At 36.4% G+C, this 25,415-nt stretch overlaps 5 protein-coding genes across 12 annotated transcripts; 2 read left to right on the forward strand and 3 right to left on the reverse strand.

Moving 5' to 3' along the window:
* Nucleotides 1-478: 478 nt before the first annotated feature.
* LOC105159206 (RING/U-box superfamily protein) lies at nt 479-3,776 on the reverse strand. Of its 7 annotated transcripts, none has more exons than XR_002286801.2 (5): nt 3,575-3,776; nt 2,393-3,136; nt 2,021-2,140; nt 961-1,041; nt 479-804 (listed from the first exon to the last, which is right to left on the reverse strand). XR_002286801.2 is itself a non-coding variant. In XM_020692775.2 (3 exons), the coding sequence occupies exon 2, from the start codon at nt 3,108-3,110 to the stop codon at nt 2,394-2,396; it is 717 nt and encodes a 238-aa protein (XP_020548434.1). In that variant the 5' UTR covers nt 3,111-3,136; nt 3,575-3,776; the 3' UTR covers nt 479-1,041; nt 2,393. The 7 variants fall into 7 exon arrangements, 4 of the variants coding, with proteins under 4 accessions (XP_020548434.1, XP_011074486.1, XP_011074485.1 ...); XR_847564.3 differs by having other exon boundaries at nt 2,021-2,146; XR_847565.3 differs by lacking the exon at nt 2,021-2,140.
* A 584-nt stretch (nt 3,777-4,360) lies between these two features.
* Nucleotides 4,361-7,816, forward strand: LPAT4 (lysophosphatidyl acyltransferase 4). 2 transcript variants are annotated; one of them, XM_088878700.1, is made up of 4 exons: nt 4,361-4,492; nt 5,686-6,386; nt 6,681-6,811; nt 7,316-7,816. In XM_088878700.1, the coding sequence occupies exons 2-4, from the start codon at nt 5,809-5,811 to the stop codon at nt 7,753-7,755; spliced, it is 1,149 nt and encodes a 382-aa protein (XP_088734826.1). In that variant the 5' UTR covers nt 4,361-4,492; nt 5,686-5,808; the 3' UTR covers nt 7,756-7,816. The 2 variants fall into 2 exon arrangements, with proteins under 2 accessions (XP_088734826.1, XP_011074489.1); XM_011076187.3 differs by lacking the exon at nt 4,361-4,492 and adding an exon at nt 4,500-4,725.
* Nucleotides 7,817-10,047: 2,231 nt separating this feature from the next.
* LOC105159285 (pathogenesis-related thaumatin-like protein 3.5) lies at nt 10,048-10,993 on the forward strand. Its single transcript, XM_011076296.3, has 2 exons — nt 10,048-10,170; nt 10,247-10,993. The coding sequence occupies exons 1-2, from the start codon at nt 10,131-10,133 to the stop codon at nt 10,945-10,947; spliced, it is 741 nt and encodes a 246-aa protein (XP_011074598.2). The 5' UTR covers nt 10,048-10,130; the 3' UTR covers nt 10,948-10,993.
* A 589-nt stretch (nt 10,994-11,582) lies between these two features.
* LOC105159208 (metalloendopeptidase / zinc ion binding protein) lies at nt 11,583-19,352 on the reverse strand. The gene is made up of 17 exons (XM_011076188.3): nt 18,856-19,352; nt 17,782-18,138; nt 17,538-17,678; nt 17,305-17,437; nt 17,085-17,198; nt 16,908-16,981; nt 16,755-16,829; nt 15,707-15,799; nt 15,524-15,584; nt 14,856-15,188; nt 13,632-13,758; nt 13,451-13,550; nt 13,093-13,162; nt 12,823-12,975; nt 12,643-12,738; nt 12,235-12,554; nt 11,583-12,143 (listed from the first exon to the last, which is right to left on the reverse strand). Exons 1-17 carry the CDS (start codon nt 18,940-18,942, stop codon nt 11,961-11,963), a joined length of 2,517 nt encoding a protein of 838 aa, XP_011074490.1. The 5' UTR covers nt 18,943-19,352; the 3' UTR covers nt 11,583-11,960.
* Nucleotides 19,353-23,473: 4,121 nt separating this feature from the next.
* Nucleotides 23,474-25,066, reverse strand: LOC105159209 (calcium uniporter (DUF607)). The gene is made up of 2 exons (XM_011076190.3): nt 24,367-25,066; nt 23,474-24,017 (listed from the first exon to the last, which is right to left on the reverse strand). The coding sequence occupies exons 1-2, from the start codon at nt 24,925-24,927 to the stop codon at nt 23,601-23,603; spliced, it is 978 nt and encodes a 325-aa protein (XP_011074492.2). The 5' UTR covers nt 24,928-25,066; the 3' UTR covers nt 23,474-23,600.
* Nucleotides 25,067-25,415: the final 349 nt, after the last annotated feature.

The raw sequence follows: 25,415 nt of genomic DNA on the forward strand, positions 1-25,415 counted from the left end.
TACGTTTAGATTAAGTAATTCCAACGTGACACCCAAGTCATCAACGACTCCGATTCAGACCAACTTTTATTAAAGTTTACTATTCTTTTTTTTTTTTTTGTCTCTTTAATTATTCGTTTTCGAATTATTATCAGTTTTTCATGAAAATAATAATGTTACTCATTTTGAAAGCACGCGATTCAATTTGGGGCCCATAAATTGAAGATCTTCAGGCAAAAATTTGGATTCCGAGGTTGGTTGAAACCTCTTCATCAGAGGTGATGAATGTTGACGTCTTACAGTCGGCGATCATAATGCTTTGCCAAACTTCATTAATTGCTCATCCTTAATCTTAATATCGTTCCTTCATAGGGGGAAGATCCTAGACCAATAGTCACATCATCAACCTTAAACTTTTGGGATCTTGAAAATGAGCATAGATGGGGTCAAAATTGAGTATAGGTATGGGGGAGATGAAATTAAAGTAGAGAAGATGAGGTATGGGAAATGCACAAAGTCCATTGAACTCAAAAGAGAGTGAGTTGCAAGTCAACTAATTACTGAAAACATAGCACATGCTTTTATACCTTGTGCCCATCAACTTCATCATGAAACAAGACATAGAGCCACTAAACTATGTGACTCTGTCCTAAATCAAATAAAAGAAATTGCTAATAAAATGAAAGGATTGACTTCACACAACCACTTTTGTTTCAATGTGTTCAAGTCTTCTTTCCCTGGTTTCATTTCTAAGCTTGCAACAGCAACAAGATTGTACTAAAGTCAATGTTTTGCAGGGGAATTTCATCACAAGACATGTTGAATCTGCATACAACAATGTCATAAAGTGAAACACTAACGAAATCGTGTAAAATTTAACAGCTCAGAACAGTCCCTATTACTAGCAAAGTAAGAGATAGACAAAATAGTGTGAAATTGCAGCCTTCTATAAATAACCACAACAATTCGGAATGTTCTTACACAAACAATTGCCATTTACTCTCAGAAGTTCCACGGCAAGCTGAACAAGTGCATCATGTTATTTGAGTAACTACCTTGCACCTGTTGTAAGAAGTTAGATGTAAGAATTGACTACATACCTACCTATATACTGAAGTAGACTATTCCTTCAGTTGCAAGTTCTAATAAATATGGCATAAATTGCAAAACCAAGAAACTCAACAAAAAATAAAAGCATGGAAAGATCATACTTATAAATGAGAAGGCACTTTTGCAATCTACTATTACATCACATCACCATCTCACCAACCCAGATAGCAATAGCACCATTGCATTAGAAGCATTAAGCTAGACTTATAACAGCAATAAAATAAAAATGATCTCTGACAGTGAAATTACATATATATGATACAACTACCCACCGTTCACTTCTTCAACCGAACAGGTAAATATATATCACATGTGGAGCAAAGAGAATGAAATCCTCCGAGCACAATGCTAAGAAATGCACCCCAAACTCAGCCTACGATGGAAATCAATTGGAAAGTGCATTTTCCATCTGAACTTTTTGTAAAATCTACTGCTGAAGTTTAGAAGTTACCAATGAAACATTTGCAGTTGCCTCCGAGAACAGCCCTCGTCCATTTCATTTCGTATTTTTCAGTGATTTACATAAAAGAAATAGTTGTTTACACAGCCAATGCAATAAACGGAGACAGCAATTCAATGTAAAAATCAGGATTTTACATTACATAGTGAGGGTAGGTAGATTCAAACCAGCTGCAATTCTAAAGGTACTGTAATTTGTCCAAGTATACAAATTGCTCAGAACTGTTCACTGATCTTAAATGCACCCGGAGGTGAAATAGACGCATCTGACAATAATAAGATCACCCATAGATGACAACAACAGTGCCAGTTTAGTGGTTGTGTACGGGTTAATTACTTGGATGCGCCAATCTAGGGATAAACAAAGGGGATAATTACAGAGGAACGGATGGATGAACTGTATCTTTCTTAACCAGAAGAAATTATAGTACATTATCCATTTGCTAATATCTCCATTTCTCAAAATAAATACCTATATACGTAAGCTCATATGCAAAGCTCGGCAAGTCACGCATAAGCAAAACTGCCAAGTGCAGCAGCCTGCAACTCAAGTAATGACACTCCACGTCGCTGCGAAGTTCCAGCGCGACCTCTGTTCCTAGGGTACAAGGATATGGTGTTTGCAGTCACAACAGAGAGAGAAAGAGACATATTGAAACAAACTGGTAACAATACAGCTAATTATGAGTAAAACTACAGCTGATATCACAACTAAAATTGTCTAAATCAGAAAATTGAATACAAGAAAAGAGAGCTGGCACAAACTCGTACTCTAGCAAATATACAAGGAGCCGATACAATCTTAGACATTGGTCGGCAGTTCAAACACTAGATGCTGATTTACCTTAACTCCAAATTAGAGTCAGAAGCACACTCAAACCAATCACCAACAAGAGAAACTTCAAGGTAGAATCCGCCTGCTGTTGCTGATTCCCACGTTGATGGAATGCATGAGCATGTCCACCGTGGAACGTATTGGAATACCGATATGGAAAACCAGGACCTGGTCCATACAAGTTTGGATTGGGGAATCCATGCACTTGAATGTTAAAGAATGATGGGAATAGACCCCCAAGAGCTGCAGATAATGTGAAGTTCCCAAATCCAGCAGTTGCTGCAGGTGCAAAACCACCAAAGGGGCCAAAGCCTCCCATGAACCCATATCCTTGCTGCGCAAAAGCATTAGCATTAGCATTTGGATCAGGAGGAGGAGCTGTCTCAGGCCTTTGTCCAGTGGGCCGATGTGGAATCTCCATCCCAGGAATCGACTTAGAGCGAGGATCAGTAGAATTCTTTCCACGTCCATATAGAGGGACCAACTTCTCCTCTTCAATAAGAGCCTTACAAACAGGACATTCTTGGGAATGAGAGTGTATATGAAGCCATTTGTAAAGGCAGGGCCAGCAGAAGAGGTGACCACAAAGAGTAACAATTGGGTCTTGAGCCAAGTCTAAGCAAATATTACACTCAAAATTTCCAGCATCACTATTGTTATTACTGCTGCTTGAGCAAAAGGGGCTTGGGGGCTGCCTGCTTGTCGATTCCCCAAACCCACTAGCCATCTTTCAACCTTTGAACACCAAACTACCTGTAATAATACAAACTGGTAATTAAAACTCAACCAACGCTAACCTGATAATCACATAGCTCCAAAATTATAAAGACTGAAGGTATTGACACCCGCTGGATATTCAAACAAGATGAAATCCAATTCAGCCAACAAATTAAGCACACAAGAAACAAATATAAAATGAAGATATCAAGTTAAATCCACATCACAAGAGCACAAAGTTCAATATTCTATTCCTTAATTCGCATGAGCCCAAATTTCAGAAAATCCGAAATCCAACTCCGAACAAACCAAGACAATCAAAAGGGTCTTCAAATTTTAATCCAACAAGCAACTTATAACTCGAATTAGAGCCGATCTCAAACCAAATCAATTAGCCCAAAGTAACACGGGCAGGAGAAATAGAAAGAAAAATTGAAAAAGAAAAAAAAAAAAAGAAGGGAGATGAGATTTAACCTTTGGATTCGAGGAGAGCCGCCCGATCGGAGGAGCGAATGAGGAGGGATGGAAGAGGAAGGGTGCAAGAATCTGATTTTAGGGGAAGGAGAAGAATAAGGTGAAGCTGAAGGGGTGGACGAGTAAAACGTTGGAAAAGTTGGGGGAGATTCGTTGCAGTCCACCTGGCCAAAATCCTGTAGCGATTTCGCCGTTCAGACCGTTGACTGACTCTGGAGGTACCGTTTGGAACATCAAAAACTCCACCTCAAAAAATAACAATTCTAATAATTAAACTAACTTCTTTAAAATTCATTATAATTATAAACAAACGTTTACTCAACTCTATTATTAAAAATAGAATATCTCAACATACATCTAAAGGATTACAAATTCTATATAAAATAAAATCTATTCAGATTGAGGTGTGTTCAAAATATTTAATTTAAAATTATATTAATATTAATAAATTGAACAACACATGGATTCGTACAATAATCTTACGTTGCAATAAACTCACGTCAAATGTGATAAACATTTATTACAAATAACGATTAAATGAACTCACATTGAGCTAAATTAATCGATACAAGCAAAGTCACAAAGATAAATACAGACATATTTGACGGGATTCAAACTATATCTCGAATTTATCGATGATATTTACACCTTAACTACTAAATTACAATTTTATTAAGAAAAGAAATATTATAAATTAAATGATAATCACTCATTTGAGAGGGATGTAAATACGGATCTAGCCTTATAAGATTTACACTAAAATACCGTTGTCCTTGTCTAAGGTCAAACATAACTTGACGGCCAGCACCGGTGTATTGCCATAGACATGATGTATAATTGCAGTGCAGGCGATTGGTATTCGGATGATTGACATTCCGCTACATCTACGCCACTCAGGAATTACTCGACATCACAACGGTAGGTGGGGCCACACCAGATTCCTTCCTCTATACGGTTCTAAAGCTTCTAGACTTTTTTTCTATTAGCATTAGCATATTCCAAGAGCATACGCGCGTGTATATATCTATATATATAGTGTGTGTGTGGTTTGGTCTGAGAAGTTCCTGTTATATTGGCTGGCGATTGGAGATTTGTGATCCTCTGCTTCGTCACTCTCGATGCATCGGAACACCTCACCGCTTCTCTATCAGGTAAAAATTGATGAAAGAAGAAGGATAAACGAAACTTTTCTCCTTCCGTCTCCCGCGTTTTCTTGTTGGCTAATTTTGATTTTATTTTCCTTTTTTCTGTTTCTTTTTTCAGATTTTTTTTTTCTTTTTGAATTGTGGGTAATGAGTTAGAGATCTTTTTGTGTTTTTATGTAAAAGAATTTCGTGCGTTGACATTTTGCATGTATTTGTTTAGGAAGGAGTTAGTAGGAGCGTGAAGTTCGAATATGGATGGTGATTTTATTGAATGTATCTAGATTTAGATTTGTAAATTCGGCAGGTTTGTTTGAATTAGTCCAAAGAATTTCCAAGTGTTTTGGAGGATGCTTAGAAATAAAAGCACTTTTAATGTTTACAATCTGATGTTTGATGATGCCATGCCGGCTTTCTCTGGTGTTTGGTCAAATCTGGAACTGGTAGTTGCGGTGCAGAAAATGGTGCACTTGGCATTTCCATCCATTGACTGTGTCAGATAAGCTTGACAAGGAAATTTTATTTGGTTTCCGATAGTTTCAATGTTTACATGCTAAACATTGCCATGATTTACATACATAAAAGGAGATTATTTTCGCAAAGTATGTCTTAATACAAAGCGAGCTGATAGGAATTGATGTCTGCATAACATACTCGCTTCTCTCTGTTATGCTTGGTTTTCTCGATGATAAGATTCTACAAAAAGTTGCAAATCTGTTAAAAGATTGTAGCCGAGTTATTGAAAACACTTCACATTTTTCAGCTACTTCAGTGCGTTATTTCTTATTCTGGAATGAGATTCACAGTTATGGAATTTAAATTTAGTTGGAAATGCAAAATGGAGTACTTTTTCCTTGATTTTTAATCTAGATGACAGCCTGTGTTAAATTTCTCTATTCAAAATATTAATTGTGATGTTGATGATTTTGTAATTTTAAAGAATGACAAATGATGCTGATTTGCTCACAGATGCAAGCTGTTTTCTTGTATGGATCTTGACCAGCTCTTTGGTCCCCGAAAAAACTAAGTGAAGTTTTTCTGTACGGCTTGAAGATCTTTGTCTTGCTCCAGTGTTGTGGGCAAAGATTAAAGATGAGTATGGAGATTAGCCAGCCCCTCCAATCTACCAAAGGACTAAAGCATTTCCCGCTGACCCCTTTTAGGTTTTTTAGGGGACTGCTATGTTTAGCAGTTTATCTTTCAACTGCATTTATGTTCTTAGTGTATTTTGTACCCCTGGTTGCTGTAGTTCTGCGCCTAATTAGTGTACATTATAGTAGAAAATCTGTATCCTTCCTGTTTGGCTTATGGCTTGGTCTATGGCCATTCTTATTTGAAAAGATAAACAAAACTAGAGTTATCTTTTCTGGTGACAGAGTTCCAGTAGAACAGCGTGTTTTAATAATTGCCAATCACAGAACCGAGGTTGATTGGATGTATCTGTGGAATCTTGCACTGCGGAAAGGGTGCTTGGGATACATCAAGTATATTCTCAAGAGCAGTTTGATGAAACTGCCAGTTTTTGGCTGGGGATTTCACATATTAGAGTTCATCCCGGTGGAGAGAAAGTGGGAAGTTGATGAACCAGTAATGCGCCAAATGCTTTCTACCTTTACCAATCGGGAGGATCCACTGTGGCTTGCTGTTTTCCCTGAAGGAACCGACTATACGTAACTTCTCATATTTCCTCTTTGTTTCCTCACTGTTAAAGAAGGTTCAATTTTTTCTTTTCCAGACGTTAGGAGATCATCTTTCTTCAATTTTTCTTGTTCATTCTTAAATTTTGTCTCCTTTTAATATGTTCGTGGTTATTCATTATTGCGTACTTTAGATACTCCATTAGAAAATGATTGCCAATTACTGGAAGAACTGTGTTTCTCATTTGAAAAAATATTTATGCTCTGAGAATGACCATGAAGTTCTGCATCTGGATTATGACATGCAGCTTCCTGCTTTATTTACAGGGAACAAAAATGCTTAAAAAGCCAGAAGTTTGCTAACGAAAATGGATTGCCAGTATTGAAAAATGTGCTGCTTCCAAAGACGAGGGGTTTCAATGTTTGCTTAGAGATCCTGAGGGGCTCCTTAGATGCAGGTTCGTCCTTCTTCCCAATTGTTGTCACTAATTTAAGAAGGTTATTGGTAATCTTGATCTTAATGCAGAATACCTACATCAGCTATTTTTCTGTCAACATTCTTTGCCTTGATACTGTTATAGTCATAATCACTTTGTTTTAATTTTCTTTTTGTGGTAAGTATTGATGCCTTTCAATTGAATGTCTGCAATAAATCTGCCTGGCCCCTGCCCTCTCTGTCCAAGAAAATTCTTATTGTTTCAAGAACTGTTGTCAAGTGATCATGACACACCTGGGAGCATATATCACTTCTCTATGCAAATAAACGAAGAAATGAAGAATCTCCGCAACACTTGTGCTGGTATTCTCATAGTGGTCTAGCTGCTAGTAGTCATCTGAAACAATTAGTTTGTTGCACGATCTTTCTGCATCAAAACATTCACTTCTTAAAAGCATTTATTGGCAGTTTATTTCACGATCTTGCTGCATCATAATATTCACTTCTTAAAAGCATTTATTGGCAGTTTATGATGTGACTATCGCATACAAGAATCAATGCCCTTCTTTCTTGGACAATGCATTCGGCATTGATCCCTCTGAAGTACACATGCATGTCAGACGTATCCCTCTCGAGGAAATCCCTGTATCTAAAGACGAAGCTGCTGCTTGGTTGATGAATGCATTTGTGTTAAAGGATCAGCTGCTCACTGATTTCATCGTAAACGGTCATTTTCGTCAGGAATCAACAGAAAATCAACTTTCAACAGTCAAATGCGTGGCCAATTGCATAGTTGTAATTGTTTTTACTGGTATATTCACTTATCTCACCTTTTTTTCATCCCATTGGTTTAAGGTCTATGTAGGTTTATCTTTAGCATACCTGGTTTATGCCACTTGTTTCAACTTCAGACCAAAACCTGTTACTGATTCTGAAGAAACTATATACCAGAGGAAAACAATTTAAATATGGCCGGACGTCTATAAACCGGTTTTAATGATAGTTATGAAATAGTTTCTGCTGTGAATCTTCTTGCAGTGAACTTTGAATATCTTCGTTTTCTTGAATTTATCTTTGCTGAGCATCACTTGTAGTTGAACAGGTGCCAAAAATTTGCAAGTTTTACTTGATTGAATATAACTTTCCATTCTTTATGGTGACTGAGGGAATTGTCTCTCTTTCTTGATATCTTAGTTAAACCTAATGTTGTTAACGTCCCAACCAATTAGTTCTCGCTGCCACAAACAGACCGATACCTACGAGGATTAACTGTCGTGTTGGGTGACCTAATGGGCAATGGCTTCATCCATCGCTTTTATGACTAAGCTTACTTCAATTCTTTTGGTTAGAAAGAACACACTCTTTTGGGCAGGTAAAGTAGTCTCTGGACAACTCGAAAGAACACACGGTCTTATGCCTAAACATTAATGCATCCCTCTAATTGTCATCTTATGTAATGTCGTTTTCCAGCTTTTTCTTCTCCCTCTTTTTTAATAATTACCGTTTCTTGAGATTGAGTTTTTGAATGATTTGCGATTGGGTGTGTAGTAAAACAAAATTCTATATTTATTATCATTGTTAGATTGTCCTGTCACAATTTAGGACAATGAATTCAATTAAACCATCTAATTTTTTGAGAGTGAGAAGGTTGGTGCTTTCTATGTTCTTGAGACGTTATTATTTTAATTCGAGGTATTCCAAGTTATCTCAAATCAATTGGCTGTGATGACATCATTTTTTCGGTTATTGATCTAATTTAGGGTTATCCACTTTCAAATATTTAAGAAAAAATAGAGCAGCAGGAGCTACCCTCCTTTTTTACTACCTTCAAATCACTGTGGTATAAAACACGACATCTCCCTCACGCTGATATGTTTTTTTTCTTTTTAATTACTAATAAAGTGTTAATTCTCATATGACTACAGAATACAGTGTGGAAGAAAATCCAAAAAGAATAAGAGAAGCTAAAAATAAAATAATGTTATATATTCCCTCTCCCAATCAGCAAATTATACACTTAACCACCACATGGGAATATTATTCAAATGATTTGCAGAGTCCACAAACTACGTACACACCACCAACCTCATATTCAATTTAAATTTTACCTAAATTAATTATTTAACAAAAGTAATACTACGTACTATATACGTATATGTGATTGGTATATAATAACATATATATATATGCACTTTGCTTGAATTATTTATTATTTAATTTGATTTAACTTAAAATTTGAATCAATTCATCTACATACGGAATATGTTGGATGCCATCTATATGCTTAATGCATAGATATTTATGTTATTTCTATTTCATATAATGCTCCCACCCAATAGCTATAACTAAGTTCACCCTAACACTTGTGATACCTTGTTTGAGTAGTCAGATTAAGGTCTTATAATTATAAAGTTGTGAATTTGAATTTAGTAAATGTAAGTAATTTAGATCACTTTTAGTTGTGGTATGGTGTTGATTTGTTTATATTGAAATTGCAAGTATATTATTTCTTTGTTTGATTTAAGTTGTTTGGTTAATTTAGAAATATTAATGTATTATGCACTGAATTTTGTAATAGCATATTAATTAATTTGAAAATATCAATGCATTTTCAAAATATAAGACAAAAAATCACTTTTATTTTTCTTTATATTATGCAATTCATTACATCGTTCAATATTTAAATTTAGAGTGTAATTCAATACATCAATAATTCATATTTACGATTCAATTCATGTCAAAAAAAAAATAAAAAAACTACTATAACAATATACACCCACATTTGTGGGACTCAAACCGATTATAACTTTTTGTTGTAAATGTCAATTTTACGAATCAAGTAAGAGCTCATTGTCCACCCCCTTTATTTCTAAAACACCATATCATCATATAATTTTTTTATAAGGTTTACGATGTAATTGGTGTATGAATTGTATATAAATCTTATAATTTTATTCAAATAAAGAGCCTCACTAAGAAAAAAAGAGCCAAAATTTAAGTGAAACGATTGGCTATGTCTGGCCGCACAGTTTCTAAAACACATATCTGACTCTCTATGGTTTTGCGGTAAAATGTATGGGAGTCTCAATCACACGTTCTACAACTGACATCAGTTGTTGCGATTTACTCTTTTTTAAAATTAATTAAACAAAGCAATTTCAAGAAACTAAGAAAGCGTGAAGAACCAATTCCCATCTTTATAAATAGCCACCTCCTCCTCAATTTTAACTTCCATGAACACCCCCCCTCCCCCCCCCCACCCCACCCCCAAAGAAAAACAAAAAAAAGGGAAAATATATATATATATATATATAAATTCACAGTTCTCGACTCCAGCGAGCATGGCGGGTGGCTTAAAATTCCGCCTTCTGTTTTTAATAGGTAAATTCTGTACGAATAAATTCTTGAATTCATCTCATTTCTGTTCTCATTCATCTTTTTCTGGATAAATTTGCAGGAGTATTCACAATTAATGCGTCGGGGACGGTATTCACTCTCCAAAACAGCTGCAGCTACACGGTCTGGCCTGGCACGCTCTCCGGCAATGGCCCAGCCATCCTCGGCGGTGGTGGCTTCGCAATGGCCCCCGGAGATACCATTGAACTACCAGCTCCGCCGGGATGGTCGGGCCGTTTCTGGGCCCGAACGGGCTGTCTCTTTGACGATGCGGGAACTGGCAACTGCACCACTGGAGACTGTGGTGGTATACTAAAATGCACCGGCGGCGGCGTCCCTCCCGTCTCCCTTGTAGAATTCACCATCGCAAGCGGCGGCGCCAACTTGGGGAAGGACTTTTACGACGTCAGCCTGGTCGACGGCTACAACGTGGGGCTCTCCGTGCGGGCATCCGGGGGCTCCGGCGACTGCCAATCAGCTGGATGCGTGGCGGATGTTAATGCGAACTGCCCCAAGGAACTGCAGGTTGTAGACGACGGCGGCAACGTGGTGGCGTGCAAGAGCGCTTGCGCGGCGTTCAACACACCGGAGTTTTGTTGCACTGGCGAGCACTCGACGTCCGCCACATGCTCGCCGACGCCGTATTCGCAGATGTTCAAGAATGCTTGCCCGGCAGCGTATAGCTATGCGTACGACGATTTATCGAGTACATGTACTTGTGCTGGTGCGGATTATTTCATCACATTCTGTCCATCAAACTGAATTACATCTATGGCTTACATTATTTGATACAAACAATTTCCTATTAGATCTTTTTCTTTAAAAAGTAATTTTTTATTGGCCGATTTTGACGTGGGATTAGGTGAAGTTGGTACATGGACAAAAATTGATCAATCGGGTCGTCTTTTATTATCAGTTAGGTGTTTTCATAATACACATATTGGCTGTTGTTCTTTAGTTAGTTTCAAAAATATTTCAAGACAGTGCCCCAAACCACTGATATTCAGTTCCCGAATTCTATAGGAAAAATCATTATCATTTATCCACAAAAGTAACTGAATTTTAAATAAAAATTGTGCCGTAATTTATAAGTATTTCCTTAGCAACTTATAGTTCATTGGCTCAGAATTGAAACTAGTAAAATATTTTCATCTAAAAAGGAAGTTGAGAGAGGGTTTTTGCACGAATCTTGAAGAAGGGAGATGGAAACAAAACGCTGAGGACAAATACTATTGTGTACTATTTATATACAGTCACAGACATAAAACTGAAAGCATAGATATCTGTCACTTAAAAGGTTTCGCGTGAAAGTGCAGATCCAGAGAAAGAATCCAATGAGTTATCCAACTACCCACAACTTAAATAATATCGATACAAAAATTACAATACTTGCAAAATGAGTGAAATCTCTCATCCGTCACTTTTATAAAATAAGAGTATTACATATAAACGGGGCCTTAGGCCGAGTTACATTTCTTCTCTTGTTCCCTCTCCTTTTTTCACTTTTTTTTTTCTACTCACACAACCTTAATTCTCTCTACATCGGAGACTTTCTTCTTTGAAAGCCACACCTCAACAATCATTCCCTCCCAATCCTTCTCAAACAATTTTGGGCTGGGAACTCACAAATTCTACACTAATGCACCCGCATTTCATGCCACATTTCCTACAAAGCCTACCCAAAAAATTTGCAAGCCAGAAGAAAGATCGATAGCTAAACCTTCCTATAATTTACATGATCCCTTGAGGGATTGTCGCCTGAATCATTTTTCCGGTTACAACCAAGAGCTGAGTTCGCCCCAACCAGTGCACAGACCTTCACCTTCGTCTTCATTGCTGAATAGGGTTTGATCTGAGCAGTCAAGTGATGCCCCACACGCGGCGTTATATGACTGGCATGCCGAGTGGCATACTCTTAGCCTGTTGTCACCATCCTCATCGCACTTTTGGATAGATATCTGGTTTGAGCAGTTGAATAAATTAATGAGTAAGAGGTGAAGACATTCCTGATATATGTAGACTACTCAAATATAGCTGTATTGAACTCACCCAGCAGGCCAGACGTTTAGCAGCCCCATCGCAGTCTCTGCCTCTGATATAATTTAGAAACTTGCGAGGACCTCCAGGGAACAACCTGTGGTAGTTGGGCATCACAACAACTTCTTCCAGCTGTTGTAGGATGCTCAATTCACCAGGCGCACAATGTTGCCCTGACATATCGGTCTGCAGAACGTCTTTGCAGACTGAGAGACTGGGAATAAGCGTGGAACTGTTCTGGCATGTGTAGCCAGCATAGTCGGAGCACCGAAACTCACAGACGCCATTGTCACAGACCCCACCGTGAAGACTGCATTGTTCGTCGCAAACAGCTGCCCACCAACAAAATTCAAATTTCTTCTGTATTTCTATAAAAAGGAAAGGAAAGAAAACAAAAGCCTAGTCTAATGACTACATTACCTGTGGAGCAGTCAATCCCTGTGTACCCATTCTCACAATTACAGACACCATCTTGAAAACACTCACCATGACCACCACAATTGTTAGGACAGGAACCTGTAAATGATAGAGAAAGTAGTGTCAGGCAAACAGATCGACATTGTGGGCAATGACTATAATGGAAAAGGTTAAGCCACTCACGCTGGCGACAATCATGGCCCTCAAATCCCAAAAAGCAGTGACATCTTCCATCAATGCAATCACCGTTAAAATAACATGAATTAGGACATTGACCAGATACAGGTAATGGATCTACATTGCAGAGTTCATGGTAAGCAGGGCAGATCAGTTCACCTAGGCAGACACAAGTTAATGAATTATACAACTATTAGCATTAGAATATGCGTGTCATGCACTCGCATGTTTATTTGTGTTAAAGAGACCATAATCCATAAACAATAATTGCATTACCATTGAAGCCAGGAAACTTAACAGGTCCACCAGCTTCAGGACACACTTTCCAGATGCCATCTACAGCAACCTAGCAAAACATCCACAGTATACTTGTATAAGAATTGAAGATATCAGCATGTGCTGCTCAAAGTCTGAAGCTTAAACCCAGTGGGGATGCAGAAGTTTCAGCTGATTACATCACAAGTTATGATAATCTGCTCTTTTGCTCGCATATGATGCATACGAATTTAAATTCGTAAAAGAATCCAAATTAGAGCAGCAGAAATGTGGAAAAGGCGGTGATGCAGGGCTACTACTAGCTTACAAGCATTAGCTGCTAAGATGAAAAAGAAGCACATCTGTGACCAAACTGTACCTCGAGTGTGTTGTTTATACATCTGTGCTGATAACACCCATTTCCTTGGGTAGTGGAACCCCTTACAAACCCACTCCGCACCAATGACGAGGCCATGCACCTATATGCAAGGATACAAGAAAAATCATCATTTGGTTTCTGTAACTTCATAATTCACTATAACATTAGAAGGAAATCTCACCTTGAACTACTTCCCCGCACTTCCCCCAACATCCTGTCAGGTGCCCTAGCACTGTTGGTGTCTGTGCATGAACCATCAGAGTAGGCTACAAAATAAGTGCAATAATCAGCCAAGGATGACTGACCACCTGCGGAAGAAAGAAAAAACACAATAAGAAGTTTACTTATTGTAAGGCTGTTCATGAAAATTTATGAAGTAATACAAGTGAATTATCACGCGAAAGTACTAGGATTAGCACTTTCCAAGATGCAACAAGAATGCAAAGATATATCTGCCCATAGTTCAAGTGAAATATGCATCAAGCATCACCTAGAGGCCCAAAAACATAAAATCTCAGATTGGCATGTAAGCATATATAACAGCCCCAAACATCAAGTAGAAAGATTTCATAATTTCAATGTTCACAGTGAACATTTTACAAATGCATAAAACTGACTCATCCTTTCACATTGGCTAGGACTTGGGCAAATAAAACCAAAATGATTAGCAAATGCCAAACCAACATCCGCCCGACATAGCAAGTATAAGTTGACCACCTGGACTTGGAAGCATGGATTGACTTTATCTTTTTCCTGAGTTTTACATGAGTTCAAATTTGCAGCCTCCTTATTGTCAGGGATTCTTCAAGCCAGAGACCGATCAACCAAAATTAATGTTCATTTTCCTAAACTATTGCCAATTACCTTATTCAACAACTTAATACAAAAGTGACTTGCAGCTATGCATCTGTGCGATTTATGATAAAACAATTTTAAAAAGCTCACGTACAAAGTTCCCGCTGCCAACTTTTTCTAAGATCTTAAGCTTCATTGGTGGAGGCCATTACATGTGAAATGGAAGAAGTATTTAAGCATAATCTGCTATGGGAACTTTCAGAAATTATGGCAAAAAAGTAGTAACTCGAACAGCAATGAAGGATATGGTCTAACGCAACCTCCTGGAAGATCATAGCTCAATGACATCCAAACAGGTGCTAAATGACATTAAACATTCACCAACCTAAAAAATAACACCTGTCAACTAACAGCAGGAAGAAAGAGAGAAAGATTATGAAACATGAGGCAGAACTTTTAAACTATTGTTTTCAGTGGATTACGAAGACCACAATGACAGAACTATCTGAAATACTGCCAGAAATCATCATTTTTAACATCTCGAGACAATTATTCAAGTGTAAATGCAATTAGTAGAGTTAAATTTTGAAGAGGTGACAATAGACCACACCTTTATTAGCCTGGGGAAAATAGCGAGCCCACTGTGGAAGATCCCCACTGTAATTTACAATAGGACAGTAACCTTCTGCCTCCCTATTATATGTACATCCAGAAAACTGTGTCGAGTTGCAATGATATGCACCTTTCCAACGGTTGCAAGGCAAGGTAACAAACTCAGTTCCCTGGTTGCGACCCCAGTCAAGACGATCTGCCATGCTGTAATTAGCCCGGTACCATCCACTGTCCTCAAGTAATGCGAGTGTCATTTTAGAAACTACTGATCTTGTATCAACTGAGCCAGTCATAATTTCATTCATTAAAAGTCTTTTCTCCCAATGAGATCCTGTGGTAAATTAGTAAGTCATATACCAATTAGCGACAGGCATCACTTAATACTCAAGTACATGAAATATATTTCCTAAGGTAACATTCAGTGTTAGCATTTTGGACATTAGTCCCCCCCCAAGCCATTTCCTTTGTCTCAAGACCATTCCACGCCATCAAGCATTTAAACATTATTAGGGCTTAATACTGAATCCTGAAGAAATGATAACTACTAGATAAATGTAACGTTATGATTAAAAAATATTGAATTATGACATCACCAGCTAATAAACACACTGAAAGCTAAATGCCAAATCACGTGACTCTTATGATTCAAATAAAATAATGAACAACCTGATGTGCCGCGTCCACCACCATCTTCAAGCTCCAACCCAGTAAAATTTGCAGAGAAGGCCTGCCAACAAAAAGGTTTGTGAAGCTCTTCGCTAACATCATATGTTGGTTATGAGAGGAATATTACGAATATATTTGTGACATTCACCAGCATAAAAGAACATTACGCAAAAGTAACCCTACCCCATAGTGATAGCGTGAATGCATGATAACTCGAGGAAGCACCACCCGTGTTGCCATTCGTCCAAGTTTTTCATCCATAGCTTGTTCTGTCACCTACAAAGAGATCACACTTGTTGCATCAAGATACATGTGGATGAAGACAGAGTGTGTAAAATTATATGGAAGATCTAAGTAGCTTTTCCATATTTTTACATAGTTACATATGGTGTTCCTTTTATTGCCTGAATGATAAAAATCACAAAGAAATAACTGAACAACAAAGGGAAAAAAAGGGGTCCATGCTGGATATCTCCCCTTAGAGAAAAGACAAAAGGTCACAGAATTATGAATTGGCAAAACAATCTGATTTCCATTATCATTTCAGTTCCATGCTGGACACAGACGATAAAATTTCTAGTATAGCTAATTCCATACAAAATCTTAGATTACTAGTCAGGTAAGCCTTTGTGGAGCCCCAACCACACGTAATGGTGGATTTGTGATTGTGCACTACTCCAGGTGAAGTTCAATTCAAGTCTCGCATGGTAGTCACATATACATTTCCTTGATACTACTTTGAGAGTAGATTCTTCTAATTCCTAGCTTAATACATGCAACATGATGCATACAAAACTTGAGTTCATATTGATTCTTGGAATTTAGAGAGGTATGAGAAAAGTTTTCAGGAACAACCCTGTAAATGGATTTTATTCAACAACCAATCAAACTATATGATCAAAAACTCACACTTTGAAGTCAGAATCAGTATGGTATATCAAATTGTTGGAGATATTAGATCTACAGATTGTTAACTACCAAATTTCACGAAAACTCTAAAAAAATAGTTCCATGAGCTCCCACAGCATTTAAGTGCAATCAGGTGTCTCCTAACCAAGAAATGATAAATACAATAACGTTTGACTTGTGCAATTCGGCATTCGACATCCAGGATATCAGTACGAACTTCTTCAGTTGAAAAGAGAAGACTCTCAAGAAAACACACAGGTGACAGTATCCAATGATAAATCTCCTGATTAATAGCAACAGTGGACATCATGAGACAGCTTACCCGAATACGCCTTCTTTTTCTCTCATCTCGAAAATGAGCAAATGCATGGGGATCGAATCCAAGAACGTGCATAACCTACGAAAGCAAAAATTTAAATACTTTCTGTGAAGAAGCCACTCTACTTTTTAAGAATGTAACTTAATTTTAACTCACCTCATGGATTAGGGTAGCAGAAAGTAAAGTTTCCGCTTCAGCAGTCAAGTGGCGAGGTGCAACATTTACATGTCCTGCTTGCAGAAGAACAAATTTGGTAATTGAACTTCCTCCAGAAAAAAATTGCTGGGTAGGTATCCAACAAGAATTTAGGTCATTCAATATAAAAAATTTTACCAGCAATAGCACGACCCCATTGATCACGTTCGCATGCCACAGCCCAAGCCAGAGTGTTTCCAGTTGTCGGTCTTGTAGTAACCAAAAGAACTAAATCCGCATTAGCAACACCTTCTGAAAAGGTGGAAAGATGCAATTGTTAAAGGTAGCCTTTTAAGACAGACCAATAGATGACACTACTAATCATTTGAAGAGTACTAGTCCTTTGAAAGTAAGAGACCTTCAACATATTCCCTAGGAAGTTGCACACCTCCATCTTGTCCGCATGCAGAATATCCACTCAACCGCAGATTACCTCTCACGGGCTCTACTGATAAGGCTCTTCTGAACCAGTCTGCTGTCTGCTCAAGAGCCTGGAGAAGAGTTGGCATGTTAGTACATTAGCAATATCAGCAATTGAGAATCAAAGCAATAAAGTAGCAAGGAGTCATAAAATTAATTGAGAAACCAAACCTTGCGAAGACGATGCTTTTTGTCCTTTCCAGCTATATCATCTTGTGTACAATTATACCAACAATCACCAAAAATTGGAGGATCCCCTTGTGGGTTACAAGAAGGTTTGCCAGAATAAGAAGCTCCAGTAGGTTCCCCTAGCTGGCCAAAAGAAAATATAGAAACAACAGGGAATCCAACATTAATCCAGAAATGAGAATTTATTGCACAAGAAAAACTCATCATGCTTTTTGCAAATACTCGCCTTTACAATGTCCCCCACATTCCGGCAGTCTCTATCAGAAGAATGACCTACAGCATCATAATTTAAATAAATTCTAATGGGTTGCTTGTCATCAGCATGCCGCTTTGGCCTGTCACAAACATGAAGCAATGCCCTTCCCCTTCTTTGACGGGACTTGAAGACATCAGGTTCAGCATAGACCTGGGCAGACACAGAATACACCTTGCGACCAGGTCTCTTCCTTTGCTCAATAATCTGATCGTGAATGCAAGAATGTGATATGGTATTCTCTTTGTCCTGTTCAAGCACTTGAGCCTGCAGTTGAAATTCTTTGTTTGTTGCCAAAGTAACTTCCAAGATCAGCAACACCAGTAAAACCTGAGAGATCAATGGATATAATGACTCTCAGAGAATCCAAAACATGCAAACAATTCATTCCATGCTTGGCCTACTTGTAGAGTTATGTGCGTGTGAAGTGTGAGGGGTTCCGACTGGAAACTGTCACAGCAAACCCAAGACCTCAGAAATTTTTTGATGCAGATCTTACCAAATCACCGGAGTAAACTGTGAACTTCATAAGCTTAATAGAGCTCAAAACAGACCCATCATGTTAATCATCATGCTAGTAGACCCAGAACCACCAGAAGAAAGATGATAAACACCACTGATATAGCATACACAATTTCAAAGATAATTTTGCGGCTTTCGGAGGAATGAAAACACCAAAGCAGACATGGAGGAGTGAATTAAGCAAATAGTTGGATTAGAAAAAACAAACAAAAGTAAGGAAACGACAATCTTATTTTGGGAAAAGGAGACAGAACCAGAAAGGAAATTTTTCCAAATACGAAAAAGGCAGTGGTAAATATACACACCCACCTTCCAAAAACAATCCCAAGTTCGCAGCAGCATCAAAACTCATCAAAAATAAAAAAATAAATGCAACACAATATTCACAAGTCTTGTGCAGACTGGAAGCAACAGTTCAAAAGCCTGAGCAAAATTTCCCATCTCCAGCATTAATAATTATTCAATCTTTACTCAAAACAACCATCCTGACACAAAACACCAGCAAGAACACGGAAAAAATCATACCTTGACACAAATGAGAGCAAAATTCAGTTCAAATCTCGGGAGCAAAGAAACCTCGGCACATCGGTTACGCCGAATCCTCAACTCCATGAAACGATAGCGTTTAACGTGAACAACCTCGTTCCCATCAAATCGCCGGCACTTCCCCAATCGGCTCCCACCCGTAAAAGACGCTGAAAACTCTCCGCATTATATGCAGTACACAAAACCCAGAAACTGAAAACCCTCAAGCTCCACAAGAAAAATGAGAATTGCAGCTCCCGAAGAATTCTTCCAAAGGACGTCAGCTCTTTCTACCTCGTTTGGTGCGAGCTCTGTACACTCTCTCACAAAATTCACTGTAAAATAGCAATCGCATAAGCGTTTCTTGGTTTCAAGAGAGAGTATTATACATCAGAGAGAGAAGAGGAAATACAGATGCTGAATTTTTGCTGGTATTAAATAAGTAAAGTAAGTGAGAATTGGTGAGGTGGGTAGAGTTAGATGAGCTCCTTTTGATTCAGGATTAGGAACGGAATGGGCATCTTTCTACGTATTTGTATACACGCATATACGTACACACCCCCATATACACGCACTTAATCATTCTCAACCCAATTATTTTTTTCTTTAATTGATTTATCATATTTCCCTCTATTAATTTTAATGCATCCTAACTATATGGAATAAAATCTAGAGTAAATTATATCAATTCTCTTAATTTTGATATAATTGTAAATAATTTTTCATTTTAGAAAGTTATTAATACTTGTTTGATTTTTGGGTGAAATTTTTCTTCTTGTCTTTCTAGTTTTTAAAAATTAAATAAAATTACTTAACTGTTTACAATGATATTCTGATCAATTTATTTAAAAAAACAAATAAAAATCTAACAAATCGTTTGATGAACGATAAAATAATAAAATTTTGATAATTTCTTAAACAATAAGGAGTATTTAGAATTATAACAAATCTCAAAAGAATTTTTCATAACTTACCCTAAATCTTATTATGTATTCAGCGTACGGCGATCGTTCAATAAATAAATAAATTATCTACCTTTTGGAATAATTTGAAATCAATCAACCTAATTATCTAATTAATTATTACACATGATGATCTAATTAAAATATTGATTGATCAACAGCCATAATGCTTCTAAAAACCAGGTCATTCACATATCTATAGACAAAACAAGGGTATAATAAATAGACACTAGAAAAATAAAATAAAAAAAGATTACTTGTTGCATATAAAAGATATGATGGGATAGGGTAGTGTAAGAAAGTGGTCTTATTTTGTGATGAAATTACCAAACACATAGCCCACTTGCATTTATTAATAAAAAGGTGTAAATTAAATTATTATTATTGTTTTCCTAAAGTAAGTAGCCTTATTTGGGTATTATATTGTTCTTGTGAGGAAAGGGTTCATATAAATAAGGTATGCTGCAATTATTATTTACCAAGTAGGTATCATTTTCTCTTTTTCCAATAGGGGCATTGCTTTTATTATTCTATTTTGAGATAGTGAGATTTTTGTAAATTATATTATAGATAAATTTAATTAAATTAATTCATATTGATATCCTAATTTTTCGGTGATATTAAGAAATTAAATTTTAATTACACAAACATTTAATGTCCTTTATATAATTAAAAAGTACATTATTCGAAGTTGTAATTATAAGTATACTTCTTATTTTATACAAATACCACCTGATATATATTGTACTAACACCCTGTAGGAATTGTACCTATAATTTTACAAAAAATATGAGATGTTTGTGTAATTAAATTTATTATCAATAAATATCGATATAATTTATTCTAATAAATCAATTCGTTGCTTTTTTTTTTGTAAAAAATAGATGGGATATAAATTGTAAAGTAAATTTTCAACATATAAAGTGTGATTTTAAGGTAAGAAAAAGAACATGAAATATCATTGGGTTAGATAAATAAGCATGAATAAGGGACTAAACGATGCATATATCTTGTGATTTTCCATTTTTTATGTCAAAAGCATAAAAAAAAAAAAAAACATAGAGAATTTTGTACTCTCGTAATTTTCGCATTTTTGTTGAACTAAATTAATTATCTAAAAAATACAATATTTTTTTAATTATACATTAATCACACAATAAATATATTATAATTATTAAAAAAAGTATATTCAATTCTCAAATAATTGGTTGAAATCAAAATCTAATTTGGAGCAGAAGCAGTGGAGTTAGTGTGAGATTTTGCGTAACCTAAATCTGCACACGTAGTCAACATCTAACACATTATTGCCTATGAACCCGGAAACTGCTGAGAGCGACGAGGTTGATTGCGACGGCCAAGAGTATTGGTTTAATTCCAAATTTGAATATGGTAAAAAAAACCATAGATACACACAAATTCTAGAGTTATCATTAAATAATTGAAATATTTTATATTTATTTGTGAATTTAAACTTTTTTTTGTATATATAATTTGATCAAATTTAATTAAATTACATAACATGTATAATTTCAAAGCTATATAATTAATTTTGAATCATTAGGGTATAGATTTGGACTATGGAAGAAAATTTGTGTAGAAAATAATTTATGAAGAGAAGAAGTAGTAGGAATAATATTCAGGAATAATTGCGAGGTCATTTTCTGGTACTGTGTAATTATACATAAATTTTATAATTTGAAAATTTATATTTAGTGTCTGTAACGTTTGTTTTCGTCTAACAAATAAATCATTTTATTCGTCAAATATATCGATTTAACAAAAAAATTGAATGAAAATTCATATTTATGACCTTCAAATACTATCTTTTTTTATCTAATCAACATTTACTATTAAAAATAGAACTGTATCTGCTATTAAAATAGAATAATTTCCCACACATTGATGAATCTGAATCAACAACCTTAAAATCATTATACCGCAAATTCGTCAATTGAACGAGACTTGATCGTGATCGACCCCTCAATTGACTTATTGCAAATAAAAACTATCCCTAATATCTATATTAGGGAAGCAAGATGTGTGGTTGGGTGTGGGGCAGTTAGGTTAGGTCAAGTCTTTTGCTGACCTAAAACCAATTACCTGTTGGATATTTATTTTACAAACTTTGACCTTCTTCCCAATTTAATCATTAATATATTTCATCTCATTGCATTTTATAAAGGAAATAGGAATTAAATTAATATTGCTATATTTTGCCATCTTACTTGATAGAAAATGATAACTCTTCTAAGGAGTGTTTGTAGGAACTTATCAATTTATTATTGAAAATAGTGTTTGTTTTATAAACTTCATTTTTGAACTGTTTAAATTGTAAATACTAAATTCTCCAACATATTAAAAAAATTATAAATATTAAATTATTTCTCCAAATATTCCGACTTCAACCTTTTGTCTTTTTTTCTTTTTCTCCAAACACCTATCAACTTTTACTAATAAAACCTACTATTTTTTCTCAATAATTTATTCTCACAACAGAAATAAAAACTATTGAGAAACACGTCTTAAGTGAAAAAAGCAATAATGAATGAGCTCATCAATTCTATCATATATTAAAAAAAATAAAAAGAGAGAGAGAGAGAGAGAGAAACAAATTAATGTTAAATATAAATAAAAATACTTTATGACTAAGATAATTAGAATGAAATATGCAGAAGCTAATTATAAATTTGATGAAAGCATGAGACGTTTGGTAGAAATCATGGGGCTGCAGGTGGTAACAAAATTGGACCTTAGCATAGTAAAAGGTCCACCACTCGGTCGATATATATAGTCTTAACCAACTTTACGAAAATTGCAAATATATTCATCTCTACTGATTTAATTATGGAGTTGGTCTATTACACATATATTATGAACAATTGATGAGGTAAGTTCTAAGGAACATGAACTCCTATAACAAAGGGTACCTTGCCCAATCAATTATTGCAACTTACTAGTGAGGTGGTTGAAACACCTACACATTCACTTGTCTTCCAAGTCTATGGAGAGTTTTTGAGATTTCGATATTTTTTAAATTAATATTTTTGAATTGTAACATGTAATAACAACGCCCTAAATAATAATTATATTACAAGAGAATAACCACTCGTACTTGTCTTGCTAGGTATATAATTCACAATCATAGATTCGCTGGGAGTTATATTAGTTGATGTCATGCAGTCAAAACGATTGTGAGTTCGAGTTATATGAATGTCAATGTATGTCTATTTATATAGTAGTTTATTGTTTATTTATTTGCTAGCTCGTGAATTATTGATGCATATATTAAATTAATTTTTAAATTTAAATATATTAAATGATATAATCAATCGCATAATATAAAATTAATATCCTCTATAAATACTGGATTTTGAATTATGGTGTAGAGTGGAGTTTGTACTTGAATAAATAATTGAGCAGATTGTATGATGAAATAGTGGATAGATAAACTGTCCTGAGGAAGACATTTTATGTCCAAAAATCTAAAGTAGAGGGCCCTCCATTCACTTCCGGCATCATTGCCCTCCAGCCCTTCACAAATATCAGTTTCTTGCGGGTTTTTCGTTCCTCATTTCCTTGTCTTTAAATTTTTTATTTTTAATTATAAACATATCACATACTTGAACAATCAGTATGAACATTAATTTCGTACAGAAAACAACTGTTCAGAAACTCATTTCAATATTTACATGCAAAAGTTTCGCATCTTAAGCAGAAGCTATACAACTCATCGTTAGAGACCTAAAAAATGTGCCCGTCTTACACGAATCTCGACACTTTTGCCTAATACTTAGGATAGAAAGCTTGAGACAGGTGATTATACCTCTCAATATCAAAATTATGAAGTGCCATAAGCTTCTTTTGCTTGACTTTGAACCTGCGGTGGAAGTAGCCTTCAAATGAGGGTTCTGTTGAAGTCCTCAAGAAGAAAACATAGGCTAATGCAAAGTGAAATGAGGTGACAAAGAAGCAAATGGGCTCCATCACGTCCCAGCTCAGCTCCCAGAAAGTTAATCTCATAAAGCCCAACGTTTGGACTGCCAAAAAGCCCAGCCCACAATAGAGCTCCCCACGAACGAGGGTTTGGGCTTTTTGGTCAATCTGGGCCTTTTGGTTTTCGAGTCGGCCCAGCTCTTCTATTCTTGGGTCGTTGGGCAGGCCTATGGATTCTGAAATCATTCTCTCCATTGATTTTGCCACCTGTACATCCCTTTAAAATTTTAGTGGAAACCAAACAAGAATTTGGAAAATATATGTGTACGATTTAAAAAAGAGCGAGTTCAAGAACAACGAGGAATTTGAGAAATTAAACACGCTTCCATGTTTTCTGGGGATTATATTTAATTTCAACCAGAGTGACAACTTTCCTTACAACCTATTTTTTATTCCTTCTCTTATTTTATTTATTATGTAGTAATTAAAATCATATGTTGATTATGGTTTTTATGAACTCGAATTTGGGTTAATTAATATTCTTTAATTGCATGCACAAGCGAAAAAGGTGCTTAATTAATCATTAATGTCTAAATTAAGGCAATAATAAGATTACCTGATCTGGACGGAGGAAAACGACGCCACCCAAAACGATGACGTCCCCTGATTCATCCAACGCCTTGGCGGACTCCAAACCTGCTTCTCTATTCCCGCAAACGTCGCTGCAGATCCGTACAAACTCGCCGTGCTGAATCGTGCTCGCCGGAATGTTCCTCACCCTTTCTCTGATCTTCTCCAGTTGCGCAAACTTCAGGACCCTTTTAGCATCCGCCACGCTCACGCCAAACCTTGCGGACGGCGGAGGCGGAAGGCGGAGGTGATGATCATCGGAAGTGTTTAGTGATTTGAGCTTCTCTCTCAGCTTTTCGCCGACGGGGAGTGTGAGGAAGGAGGATAAGGAGTTGGGGGAGGAGTGGTTGTTGATGGCGCGGCGCTGGAGGAACCGGCGGAAGAAGTCGGACGAGGCACGGAAGTCGCGGTAGAATTGAGATCTTGCCGGCGCCTTAGACGGCGGCGGAGTGGGCGTCTGTTCAAGTGTGGTGGTGATTTGAGATGAAAAGTCTGGACTGGTGGCGCCGCCCAAGAGGCGCTTGGAAAGTGTTCTCCGAAGCGACATTTGATGTCGGGTAGAGGTAGATTGTTGAGAGACAGAGAGATAATCTCCGGCGGTGGAGCGGTGGTGTAAACAGGGGGTATATATACTGCTCCAAGATTGGTGGAGGATGAGAGAGGTAAGAGAATCCTTGGCGCATTTGGAATCTATGTAAAGATTCCTTTGAGTGAAAAACTCAAAATCAAAGGTTAATTTTAGGGGGGGAAAAAAAAAGAAAAAGAAAAGGTTAACTTTAGGTAAAGTGTTAATTACATTTTATCATTTAAACTATAATTATTTTTATACTTTGACATCTGATTTTAGCATCTCAATTTTACAAAATTTTATATTTTGTAATTTATAATTATTTTTTAATCAAGTTTTTTGTCGAAAAAACATCACGTGGAGTGCATATGTGAAATCTAAGGATTATGTGATGCGATATTTTTCCACATATACACATCATGTCATGTTTCTTTGATAGAAAAATCAACAAAATTATGGTTAGATAT

Source organism: Sesamum indicum, linkage group LG3 (genome assembly GCF_026168435.1).
Source record: "Sesamum indicum cultivar Baizhima isolate 11 linkage group LG3, ASM2616843v1, whole genome shotgun sequence".
In the NCBI taxonomy this organism is placed as follows: domain Eukaryota; kingdom Viridiplantae; phylum Streptophyta; class Magnoliopsida; order Lamiales; family Pedaliaceae; genus Sesamum; species Sesamum indicum.

Coding starts and splice junctions, on each gene's coding strand:
- LOC105159206 (XM_020692775.2), bottom strand. CDS start 3,110: ATGGCTAGTGGGTTTGGGGAATCGACAAGCAGGCAGCCCCCAAGCCCC.
- LOC105159209 (XM_011076190.3), bottom strand. CDS start 24,927: ATGTCGCTTCGGAGAACACTTTCCAAGCGCCTCTTGGGCGGCGCCACC. Junction 24,018..24,366: donor TTTTCCTCCGTCCAGATCAG/GTAATCTTATTA, acceptor AGGGATGTACAG/GTGGCAAAATCAATGGAGAG.
- LOC105159208 (XM_011076188.3), bottom strand. CDS start 18,942: ATGGAGTTGAGGATTCGGCGTAACCGATGTGCCGAGGTTTCTTTGCTC. Junction 18,139..18,855: donor TTGCTCTCATTTGTGTCAAG/GTATGATTTTTT, acceptor TTGATCTCTCAG/GTTTTACTGGTGTTGCTGAT. Junction 12,976..13,092: donor TAAGTTTCCTGGCTTCAATG/GTAATGCAATTA, acceptor GTGTCTGCCTAG/GTGAACTGATCTGCCCTGCT.
- LPAT4 (XM_088878700.1), top strand. CDS start 5,809: ATGAGTATGGAGATTAGCCAGCCCCTCCAATCTACCAAAGGACTAAAG. Junction 6,387..6,680: donor CCTGAAGGAACCGACTATAC/GTAACTTCTCAT, acceptor CTTTATTTACAG/GGAACAAAAATGCTTAAAAA. Junction 6,812..7,315: donor GAGGGGCTCCTTAGATGCAG/GTTCGTCCTTCT, acceptor ATTTATTGGCAG/TTTATGATGTGACTATCGCA.
- LOC105159285 (XM_011076296.3), top strand. CDS start 10,131: ATGGCGGGTGGCTTAAAATTCCGCCTTCTGTTTTTAATAG. Junction 10,171..10,246: donor CCGCCTTCTGTTTTTAATAG/GTAAATTCTGTA, acceptor ATAAATTTGCAG/GAGTATTCACAATTAATGCG.